A 12,584-nucleotide genomic window follows, 5' to 3' on the forward strand; every position below is an offset into this window, starting at 1 on the left:
TGTTGATTAAGGAAACATATGCATTTTAGCCATAAAGAGTTGTTTACGGTCGTTTTCGGTTTCACCTGAGATGAACAGCTTGCCCCTACCTGGCGACCGCACCCTAGGCCGTTACAGCGCACCTGTGCACAGGTTTGATCCAAATGACACAGCTTATGGGCGGCAACGAGGCTTGACGTGTCGAGTGATGATGACACGCTTCACTGGCAGGTCACTGTACTTTGTGACATCGCCCTCCCTTGTCAGTGCCCCGCTTCCTCTGGGGCGTGACGCCTCGATCATCACGCTTAGGTAACAAGTAGGGTGGATGACTCCTCGAATTTATGACAGTGTGTTAAAAAAAAATAAAACTTACACACCTGCCTCCATGCAAATGACGGTCAACATATGTTGGATTAGTAAACAATGTTTCTCTGCATCGAATCCGTGTATACGCGGCGATACTCTACGATGTTGGCCTCTGATGGTTTGTCATGCCTCCCTCCACAATGTAATAAACAAATATTCGCTTCACTCCTGCTCTTGCGAATCCCGGTCTTTGAGTTTCTTTCCTCCCGGCATTCAACGCGGTCTCTCCATAACTTGCTGCTGGGCCAGGAAGAGAACCAATAAACCACATCGAAAAATAAGAAAATAAAAAAATCTAATCGCTTCATTTATATAAAATATAAACTTAAAAATCGGGAAAGGGTAAAAAGGTGGAAAAAAGCGGAGTTAAAGTTTTCACTCCGTCAACTCCAGACGAGTCTCGGGCCCGCCTTTGATGTGACAAAAGACCGACAAACGGCGTCAGCGCTGGACAAGTGCCTCAATTACTTCCCAAGTCTCACCTTGGCCAGTCCTCGGCCCTAATCCACGTCCAATCAACGGAGATCGAATGGCCAACTAAACCTCAACGGCCCACATGACGGACAGACAGATAAAACGAGCAGGGATGGAGGGAGGAGAGGAGGATGAGGGCACGTGACCATCTCCTCACACAGACTATTCTATGCTCCGAGTTTTTGCGAGGGGAAAAAAAACTTTGGTCATTTTATCAAAGTGTTTACAGGTTTCACTCAGGTTAGTGCCTGCTGAAATCACGTGATCTAATATTTAATAACGGGCTTGCCTTATTTATAGCGGCGACCGAAACAGAACATCCTCACGGCTCATTAGTGGAGAATATTTTGTCACAAAATAATTATTAGGTACAACTAGGGACGTCTTCATTTGTTTACAAAATTTTTTATTGGTCGGGACTGGAAATTGTTTGCGAGCGGCTTCATCCACTTGGCTCGCAGTAAATAGTAATGTTGCGATGTTGTCGCCAGATGACACCACTGATGTTGTGGACTACAGGCTGGTAGCACATGTTTCTAAAACTTAATTTGTCCTACAAAAGCAAATTTAGGAATGTTTTTCAAAAATCGCTCCCAAGCGCGTGCAAAAAAAAAAAAAAAAAAACAACTGCTGCTTCTGATCTCTGGCTTAATCGGTTTTTAAAAATATTTCAGAAAAACAAACAAACTTATATGTGTTGTGCACTTGGTGTCCATAAACAGATTTAAGACGTGTGTAAAAATTAAAAATGTGGTGTGTAGCTGACCTCTGAACTATAAATTTAAAATCTGTGAGCATCGAGACACACGACTGGATGGACAAATGTCGGCATACACCATCTTCTCAATAGAACGATCACATCTGAGATTTTCCCCTTACATATTTCACATATTTCACATCTTACGGTAAAAAGTTTGGAGGTAAGTGCCGCGCGAGAAACTAAGGTATCTAAGCGCTTTTTAATTATTTTAATTTTGTCGGGGGCAAAAAACAATCAAGTGGAAAAATGTACATGTTTCACAGAGATTTTTACCCCTCAGCCTAAGTTCTACCAATGGGTCGTCGAAACAACAAATGAAAGCCGCCATTTTAATTAAAATGGTAGTTCAATAAGAAGGGGGGAGGAGACAATTTCATTTCTACGCAAACGTCTTTGATGACATTTTTCAAAGAAATTTTGCTAATTACTGACTTTTTCGTCTATAAATATTTTTGCTACTTTACAACCGTTGGCTACAAAAATCATGTGACAGTAATAAGGAAATAATGGACAAAATTAGAAAATGCAGAGAAACATGTGAGGGGGGGGGAGGAGGAGGAGGAGGGGGTTAAGGGAAAATGAGAACGAAGGAAAAAAGTTAAGAAAGGAAAGAAGGAAAACATGCAATGTGGGAAAAGCTGGAAGAGCTCCACGAGGCAATCAAACGACCATCTGAACCGAAGCGTTGGTGGTCCGCGCTCCATCAAAGCTCGATCAGGGCGCGAATGATCGGGCCCACAGCGAGCGACAGCAGACCACTGGTGTTGAGGGCGATATACTCCCCCTGGCACGAGCCGCGGAGAGAGGGCGCTCGTTGCTCTTTTGCTATCTAGTGCCGTGCTGGTCGCCGCATCTGTCACGTAAAGCCGGCGATCCGAGCAAATGTGAGTGATAAAGCCCAAAAACCAACACGGGCCCGGGACCCCATCCCTCGGCTGTCACTCAAACGCCCATTTCTCATTAACCGTTGAAGGCGTTTAATTCTGGCCTTAATTCTTGCACCTACGGAAGGTACAATATTATCGAGGGTTTCCGCGGCTCTCCTGCCGGGACGGCCGCCCCTTCTGCTTTTCACCAGCGGCTGTGGATAAATGATAATCGAAGGATTGCGCGCAGCCTCCCTGACGGCAAATCTGCAGGACTGCAAGTCATGAATGTTAATAGAAAATATCAACCTCCAACTGCAAAACAAAGCCGCGCTCTAGGATTCTAAGCAAATTGCGAAGAGGAGCTTGAAAAAAAAATTCATAATTGGAAATGAGAATAGCTCCGGCATTGCAATCCCAAAGAGGGCAGAAGGAAACGAGAAAGAAAAAAAATCAACTTCTGCTGAGAGAACAAATGCTTGAGAAACAGAAAAAAAAAAAAAGAAAAAAAAAGTGAACCATCCTGTACTGGACAGACACTAGTCTCAGAATGTAGACGTGGTGGTAGTAGACAAGTGCAGCGACTGCAGTAAATTGGTAACATTTGAAACTCGTAGATTCTATATTATCAACGGCCCCCTGATGTCCAGATGTTAGATCATCAGCGTTGGGGAAGTTTTCTATTACGGAAACCACAAAAATCACTACGGCGAGGACCGTGTGAGGATTTAGGTAGAGGAAGCCCGGATCAATTTCAAGCACGCGCAACATAGCTCGGCTGTCATAACAGATGGGTTTGCGCGGCCGACTGTGGATTTCAGTGCCAGCCGCTCCCCGGCTGAAGGTCAGATGCGGACATAAAGCTGTCAGGCTGCAGCCAACAAGGTCCGGGACCCGCAGCATCTTCTGAAACTTCGGGACAGCGTCTGCAGCCGGCCCCATTCATCATCGACAACACTCCCTCCCGCTGGATATGGTCCCCCTCCCTCACCGGAGAGTCGTTGCCTTGCAGGAAGCGCCAGTACTTGTGCCATCATCATCTCTGGTGGACAAACCACTGGATCCACCAGAATGTTCCTTCTGGCTTTCCTTTGCCATGGAGTATGGCGCGCCATCTGTCGTCGTCTTTTCGTGTCGTTGCTGTTGTCGTCGTCTTTATTTTATTCTTTCATCGCCTGTTTTCCTTTTTATTCTCCCACTCGCTTCTTCACATTTCAGACATTTGTGTTAGTAATACCTTCGTCAATATTTGTTACAGGAATATGATCATTCAAAGAAATAATAGAATATTGAAAAAAGGAAAGTGGATATGAGGTCTACACATTTCATGCGTGAAGCAAAATAATTTTTTAAAAAATCAAATAGAAAACAAAAACAAACAAACAAACAAACAAAAAATAAACAAAAACAAAAAAACAAACAAACAAAAAAAGTTAGGGCGATGAATTGTCTTCCTTACCGAGAGATGCTGGAAGAGCCATGCCCTCATGATGTTGGTGGCGACTTTAGGGAATATTCCACGTTTTTTGTTCCGTTTGGAGCCACGGTCGTCGTCTTCGTCGGCAGTGCCCTCCCCAGAACCTACACTGTTGTCCAGCCCGTCACCTGCAATTAACACTGCGGTAAATATACTTGACGCCAGGTGAGTGGGGTCAATGAACAAGTTACGGATGAGGATTTTTTAAGACAAAATAACAGATGAGAAAGTCATAAAATGCTGGAACTTGTGGGATAATGATTCTAACATGCAGGGCGATTGAGTGGCGGGAGGAGTGAGGGTGGGATGCGGAGAGGAGAAGATGTTTAAATGTGCAAGAGCTGTTACAATGAACACAACTTGCAGATGATGATGATGATGATGGAATGCACAGTAAACAACTCGCGACATATAAAACGACCAGACATCTCAAGCCCAAACCACAAGTTGTTCAGCTCCGCTTGCTGGCATTTTATTCGTTTGCTACCTCTTCCCAACCTACCATAAGCACAAACGACTTCCCCACCACCCACCCCAGTACCCTCCCCCCAAAAAAAGGTGAAACACTACCCGAACAGCATCGCAACGGAACCCACCCTAACTCCATTATCATGCACCACCCGACGGCCGAGCCCCTTGCGCTGGGAACGCTCTTTAAAAATCCATAAGGCGGCCTCGCAAACACACCCGGATAACATCGAGGCGTGTTACCCCTTCCACACGACACTCCCCAACCCCCTTGTCTCTCACCTTTACCTCCTCCACACCCCACCCACCTCTTACACTCACCCACTCACGCATACGCACTCATGCACGCACACGCACGCGCAGCAGACGGCTGGGTGTACAATGCAAGAGCGCGCGGCCCGGGTGTGTTATCGCGTCTACGGTTTCGCCTGGCGTTCCGGATGGCGGACAAAGTGTGTGATAACTATTTAGCGGCCCCGCGGCCCGCGGCACGCATGGCTGGCCCTGTAAGACGGCGAGTCCGCCAGATTCAATTAGCATAACGACAGGTTTTGATCGCCACCTATCCATAACTGCATAATGCCGTGTGCAAACATGCTTCCGCTGTGCACCTTAATTGGCCAGGCTCTCCTCGAAATCAAAGCAGCCGCTGTAAAACATACATAAAACAAAAGGAGAAAAAAAAAAAAATAAGAATGAGAAAATATACATATATCTTGGGATTGGAGAGTATGAAGGTGAGTATTTAGGTTATCGACGCAAAAAAAGAGGGTTTGGTTTTTGTCTGTTTGTGTAAAAGGACATTGCTTGTGGGATTTCATTCTCAAATATAAGGTGAACATGATGAAATAATGATATAAAGAAAAAATAAATAAAATGTCTGTTATGAAAAAAAAAAGAAAAGAAATCGCTAGTTTTTCTGTCCTAAAAATAATTAAAAGCTACACTTTTCTAGATTTGTTATGGAATATGTAAACATCTTTCCTGGAACTTTTGTAAACACTTAGTCTATCTCTGACTGCGTGTTCCTTATGCATGAGGAGTTTGAAGGAAACAAGACGAATAATGACAAAAACAAACACAAGAACTGATGAAAAATTCTGGACCACGGTGTTTTCTTGAAATGCACGGGAATTCTTGATTGACAACAGATGGTACTGGTGTAGAGCACAGAATCTTTTACAAAATCTTAATACCTCTGTACGAGTTGGACAATACTACTCGGTGTCACCCACCCAACTCCATATTTTTCTCACGAAATAATTCAGTCTGTTAACAAGCCTATCCGATGCCATATTCCACCGTTGTGTGGATGCTGATACATATGTAGATACGGTACATAGACGGTTTTCACACCTGTTTATGTCCACATTTGAAATGTCTGCACATCGTAAATCAAATTTAACCACGAGAATAAACCTTTAAAAAATACTTTTTTTTTAAAAATCCAGCTTCCATCTGATACTGTCACTAGCATCGTTTACTGACGGGTGGCTTCAGTTCCGCTCTCGTAAGCCGCTACCGAGGGCGGCAGGGCGGCCGAGGGCGGTAGGTAACACTCACGTCGCACGCGCTGGCCGCTGTGGGCCCAAGACGACGACGCAAGCGGTTTATCAGAGGCCAATGTTGAGCGCTCTTCACTAGACACTTTATGCGGCCCTTGTGTGCTCGCCTCTCCAGGATAAACAGATCTTCCTTAAACAAAATGAATCCAAATGGGAGGAGCGCCTGCAATCTCGGCGTGGAGTCATTTCATTGTGCCGATGGTTTTCCTCCCAGGCAAAAGGGTTTTCTCCCGGCCCCCGCATCAAGAACAAATGGGAAATTTACTTTGGGCAAATTGTGAAAACAATCCCATAGAAAGACCCTTTCCATGCCGCCACAATCAAAAGCCATAGAAGGCTGCTACAAATTTCCAAGATGGCATCCCTTTGCCCCCGGGAGGCTGGGGAACAAATTAAATTTCTTGGTCAAATATTCTTGCTTGCTAAAGACCCGCTTGTGCTAGCCGATGCGAGTGATGCAACGGAAAGAAAGACGCTGTCTGGCCCAGCGCCGGCGACCCCCCGAACGCGCATGCGTCAGAAGGCAATATGCCCGAACACCATCTTGAAATTAAAGCCAGGCGTGAAATACTACCGCCACCTTTCGCCGGTATCTAGCTCGGCTCCACTAGACTAGACCTGGGCGCGCACCTTCTTTGTCGCCAAACGGCCAAATTCCCAGATGGTCGCGAACGCATCTTTTAAAATCAGCGCATGGCACGGTTTCTGTAATTTTCTTAAGAGGAAATTGTAATCGTGAATGCGCAGGACCACCGAAGGACGCACGCGTGGAAGCAATTTTTTTATGCTGTTAGAAAAAGTGGCTGGCAAACCGGAGGCCAGACCCTCCAACGCTCTCTTCCTCCCCCCTCACACCACCCAAGTTCACCCCCTTCCTTCCACCAAAACCCACCCTCGACCCACCCACCCCTCGACAAAATAATCAATGGCACGACAGAAGGAGCGCAAAGGGGCGAACCTGTCATGTCCTGGGTGCTGGAAGTGCCCATTTCCACCCTGCTCGTGCAATCTGCAACTTCATTTTCATCTGATAAACCTGCCACTTGTTTCGGGGCCGTTCTAGCGACCTGTCAATTACACCCTTCTCTGTCACCTCTTGGCCGGGTCCGTGCCGGTCCCTGAATACACATCATTAGCAGGAGGACAGCGGCGAGACAATGACACCTAACTGCCGCTTCTGCTGCCGCCCGTCTTGCGCAATCGGCATCATCCTGTACCTCCGCGGCGGTTGAGGAGGCGGGGAGCATCCCCGGTCTGTTTGCAGCAGCATGTAAGCGAAAATAATAATCCACCCTCGCCTGTCGAAGGTCGCAAACTAAAGCAGGAGCCAATCACTGTACGGACCCGCTGCCCGTCACAGCTAAACACCTCGGCAAATATTTGCTCGGTGAACTGTGACTGACGGGAGAAGTCTTCCAGCCTTGTTGTTCCGGACGTGAGGTCGCGATCCCTCGGCTCTTGGGTCATCGCCACGGAGCTCGACCTGACGATGATAACGACGCGGTGAGAGCCTCTCGTGACGACGTGGAAAGTCCTTGTGCACCCTGCCAACCAGGCTAGGGGTCCCTCCCCCCCTGCCGAGGGACTCGCCCGACGCCACCGGTCAAATCGGACCCGAGTGGAAATCGAAGGAGGGCGCGGACATAGGTGATGAAGAGGTGTTAAACTCGACAATGCTGTCTGGCTGTGTTTGCCGGGAAGGCTGGCGCGACGCGGGTCGTTGTTGACACAAAAGCGGATTTATTGGATATCGTCAAGTCTCGTGCATGGCCCCAACTATATCTCCACATCTTTCTCTGCGCCTGCCTCCACACAATCTGCAGAACCACGAGATGGCGGCGTGAAAAGAAACACGCAGAATAAATGTTATGCTAGCACTTCTAATGTGACTTGTTTTTCGGCGAGAAGGGATACTCCAAAAGCTAAAAACAAACAAAAAAAGTAATGTTTTGGGCACAACTCATCGTCTTGTAAGTTAAGCCGTCACTTTTCGCTTTTCCTCTGGGAGGAAGAAAAAGCACAAGTAGTATTGTTAGGACAACGGGAAGCTGAATTCCACACCCACCCCTAACCCCCCGTACTCATCACACTCTGGTGGCAGAATTGTAGCGCAAACGCTAAACTACCTCTCTCCCACCCTCACACACATCCCCACCCCGATCCAGGAAACAGAAATGCAAGCCCACCCTCCTCCCTTTGGCTCAGGGGTTAGAAGAGTGGCATGAGATAAAAATTCATTGTCTGCCGGCAGCTAACTTCCTTTGCCAGGGCCAAATAGGTCTGGCTGTCAACCCCAGTTTAAATATTCATCCATCACCCTGTTTCCGTCCTCCCTTCCTGCCTCGTTCTCCATCATCATCCAAAGCCTTCCCCCTGCCACCACCCATTCCCCCTTCCCCTGCTGTTTCCCAGCCCACCTTGGCTTTCTCCGCCTCATCATCTCGACCGTGCGGTCTGCGCTCCTTGTCAACCACAGCAGCGACCCCTAGTGGCAGAGCGGAGAGATTAGAGGAGACGGAAACTTCTTTGTCATCTGTCGGTGACCTAACTCGTAACAAGCCGAGCTTCCAGACCATTCCATAGTCAGTTCCCAGCTTTTCGTCTTTTATTTTCATGCATGGCGTATTTCCATGGTTACGGACACTGACCTCTTGACAACAAACTTGAAGGTGACACAAACCTCCTCGCTTTAATAAAAAAAAAAAAATGGCGATTGGCTTTTCAGTTTTATTGGTTAAACATCCTTCCTCCGGGTACACGTGGCTTTTTTGACTGTACCCGTTTGAGTGAACTGTAAGGACTCGAACAGAGAGACTCCACAAAACAGTCGCAGACGAACAATCGCTTCTCTGTATTAAAGATGCACAGGATGACCACAATATTTGTTTACAAAAGGAGGGCAAAGAAAACTTGTGTCGACTAGATTATAGGAATTAACACGACTGGGAGTAAACTGTTTATCACGTGACATATCTGTGTTTGCCGTGATAACGGCCAACTCATTAATCGCGACATAATCGACACTACATGAGGATGGCGCCCTACGGTCGCCTCCCTTTGCCTCGATTCCGACATTCCTTTTTTCGTCTCCCTGGAAACAGATGCCCGAGAACTTGCAGCTGACGACGGAAATGAGAAAAGGCAGAAAAATGTCAGATTTTGATCTGTACCCGGCGAATGGAAATCAGGAAAAAGGCGCGGCAGATGTTGGACTAAATTACTGAAAACCATTATAAACCCGATCCGCGAAGGCAACAATAAATAAAACAAAAACAAAACAGGCCGCACCACTGCTCTGTGCCACTCCTCCCCACCCACGACCCTCGACTCCGAAGTCACAGGCACGCGCGTGGAAATCCTTTCTCACGTGTCAGACGAGCTCCAGGAATGTAAATGTAACGAGGGGACCTGTCGCTGGATGGCGCGAAGAACTGCAGGACGAGGGCGGGGTGGGGAGAGGTACCAGGGTTGTTAAGGTTCCTGGGGTATTGTCTGGGGAGCTACAGTTCCTCCTCACCTACTTAGCGGACACGCCTGAGGTCGTCGTGTGAGCAGCTCGCACATCAACTGATAAGCCCTGTCCTCCACATCCCTTTCCTCCTCGTCTTTATTTAACGGCCTCAAAAAAATGAAAGCAAAAGACAGGTGGGTCGATAGTTCGGAAGAGTCAACATGCAGGATAAAAAAAAATCCTGGTACTGAATGTAAACACGACAATGAACTGTCATAAAAAAAAAACAACCACAGTAGCTATCAGTGAAAGTTGAAAGAAAGAATTTATTTAAAGTCAAGAGTTCAATCCATTAGAATAAACGAGTTTACCTGATTGTTTACAATCAACTACGAAAACAAGATCTGTCAACAGCGGGTGTTTCTAGCGAATCTTGTGATCAGTCGCCTCACACTGGTCATTGCTCCCAACAATGCGGGTGAGGAGAGTGGATAGAAGGGAGGGGTAGAATGAGAGACTGGGGTGTCGGGAGGTAAACCTAAAATAGGATCCCGTGTAGGACGGAAGATGAGACACAATGCGCCTGGAAATGGCCTGGGTGGACGAGTCTGAACTGGCAGCCGGGTGGGGCCGACAGCTACTGCCAGCGTCAAGCTGATAACGGTCGTGCGCTCAAATTACTGACATGCGTCCGTCCCCCGTCCCCTCGTGCCGCGTACAGCGCCCCCTGGTTGCCGGGCCCGCGCTAAGGACGGCCTGCATATGACAGGCGAACACCTCTCACTTAGCCCCGCCATTGTGGCCGGTGTGATGGGGCGTGGCCTTGGCAGGCTATTTCCCCCCACACCCCAGGGCTCCTGGGCTGCAGGAGGTGGTGGGGCTGGCAGTGGGGTGGGTGGGGTGGAAGGCCCAGGCCGCGCGGCCCACTCGCCGAGCTCGCAGATGGCAGCGTTCATTCACAATGGCTGCTCGGGACCCGTTGGGAGTATCGACTTGCACAAGAAACCAGACTTCACCGCACAACTCTCCCTTTCCTCCCTCTCTCCTCCCTTCCGTCCCCACCTCCCGTGCCGTGGAAGAGAGGTCTCCGACTAGAAAGAGCAGCCCACAGAGCCGCATGATCCTGGGGGGAAGCTGGCTACCCTGGCGTCTGTAAATCGCCATCTATGCCGCGCTCCGCCGAAGGAGCCGAGGTGGCGGAGCCGCCTGCCGCGGGGCGGACCGCAATGCTTGCCGCGCTCAGGCGTGGAAAATCGCTCGCGCCTCGGACGCAAGCGTGCCAGAAATCCATACCTCGCCACCGCCCGAAAGGTCGCCTTGTCGCCGCTGCATTATTCATCCACACAAAATAGGGCTTGTCACCTAGATCCCGCGCTTACTTACCGCGCCTCTAATCAGCGCGTGCTCACTGGCCGTTCGCGCGCCGTGGCTGACCATCGCGTGCGTGGGCTTCTGAGTCGAGGGTGCGTGCGTGCGTTGGCGCTGAATGTAACCCAAAACATGGGTTGATTCTCTGTACGAGCGTGTTTGTGTTCGTGACCGGCACCAGGGGAGACAAAGGCATTCTCTAACAATTTAAGTCTTAAACGTGAAGAACTCCTTCTCCACCACCTCCACCACCGCTCTCGTGTCCAATTCAAGAATCCTGGAATCTTCACAGGTCATGACAAACAGAGCAAACAAGCTCATGACCTTAACTATCTAAGGTAAAGGTCCTGCACTCTATGGCACCCTTTCCCGAAAGCGGGTTAACTAGGAGAAGTTCGATGCGACACACGGGGATCGAACCAGCGCGCACTTGGGTTCAGTTCCCAGTGATCTAACCATTCGGCTACAGCTTTGCCTGTTAGCTGAGTATTGTGCATCTTTGCCGTAGCACAAGCTCAATAAAACTTTGTTTACACAGACTATCTTACAATATGTCTTCCATACCAACCACCATGAATTCCATGGAAAGATGTCGGATACTTTGAAAGTTCTTTCAGATATAATTTGATGCAACAACTCTATAGTTAGCAGCGGACTCGAAAGCTCCATTTCAACATACACACCAACGACTCCCTCGCCATTAGTCACGTGCCCCGCCCACCATTTTTCCGTTAGAATCGCCGTGCAAATCTCCATTTCGACCCCAGGGTACCGACTACCCAGGCTGTTCATGTAGGGATGAGGAACTAGTCGCCCAGATCCTACCATGCCCTGCTGGCCACAGAGAGATGGACAACACAGGAAAGGGAAGTTGTCATAGTATGTTCTTGACAACAGGGTTGCAGCTCTTCAGGCAGATGACTGAGATGCAAAGACCACGTATTATCTCTTAATTAAAAGTCCGTCTCTTCAAAAGAGAATGGATCCAGAAAATACGGTAGGGAAAGAATAAAAAAAAATATTCATTACAAGTCATTTCCCTCAAGTATTATTATTAAATTGAACTTTTTTTTTAAAGGACAAATATTCGAAGCAATGTAAATTGAAGGAAAATGCGCGGACCAACCATGATTAGGTTCACGATCACGCACACACAGAGGGTAGACATAAAGAGAACGATGAACTTGTTTGCGATTCTGATATTTATATTAAAGCTCTCGCTTTCTCTATGAATATTTGTATATATCCTCATCGTTTAGTTGTAATTTCCAATAATTTTGTAGGTTCCACTGGGCACCGGCAAACAAAATTCGTCGGAGGTAACTCTTGCCTGCACACGCACGTTCATCGTTACTTGCCTCCCCTCCCACTATCTGCCCCTCCCCATACCCCCACTTCTCCTTCGCCTCCACCATCGAATCATTGACGTTCGATTGGAGAAAATTGCTATGACGAAATCGACCTCCCTCGTCGAAAGTCAAGCCAGGCCCGTCAGCATACCACCACTACAAGAGCTCGCCGCCACCTTTTTGCACGGTGCCTGCGCCAGGACCTGCCTTCAAGACGTCGCCATCATTGAAAAATCGTTGCGACCATTTCATTACGGGCGACTGGTGGAGGCCCGCGCTAGCTTGGATAATGAGTATATCGGTGTTGGGAAAGCAGGATAATTCCCACCCCCGGTACCCCCCATTTCCCACCCTCGGTTCCCTCCTCTCGGTCCGAGAGGCGAAGAGGATAATAGTTCTTGGCGGCGTTACGCGGGCGACGGCTCCTGACAGCAAGACTGCCTCTCCAAGCGGCCAGG

General features: G+C 48.3%; 1 protein-coding gene across 4 annotated transcripts in view; it reads right to left on the minus strand.

Annotated features, from left to right (window-relative positions):
• Nucleotides 1-12,584, minus strand: part of LOC112571242 (homeobox protein Meis1-like) — a 192,403-nt gene that overhangs the window by 47,054 nt on the left and 132,765 nt on the right. For all 4 annotated transcript variants that reach the window (XM_025250117.1, XM_025250115.1, XM_025250116.1 and 1 more), the window contains one exon: nucleotides 3,908-4,053. In XM_025250117.1, the coding sequence (XP_025105902.1) occupies nucleotides 3,908-4,053 (146 nt within the window). The remainder of the gene's footprint in view (nucleotides 1-3,907; nucleotides 4,054-12,584) is intronic.

The sequence above is a fragment of the Pomacea canaliculata genome, linkage group LG8 (genome assembly GCF_003073045.1).
Source record: "Pomacea canaliculata isolate SZHN2017 linkage group LG8, ASM307304v1, whole genome shotgun sequence".
In the NCBI taxonomy this organism is placed as follows: domain Eukaryota; kingdom Metazoa; phylum Mollusca; class Gastropoda; order Architaenioglossa; family Ampullariidae; genus Pomacea; species Pomacea canaliculata.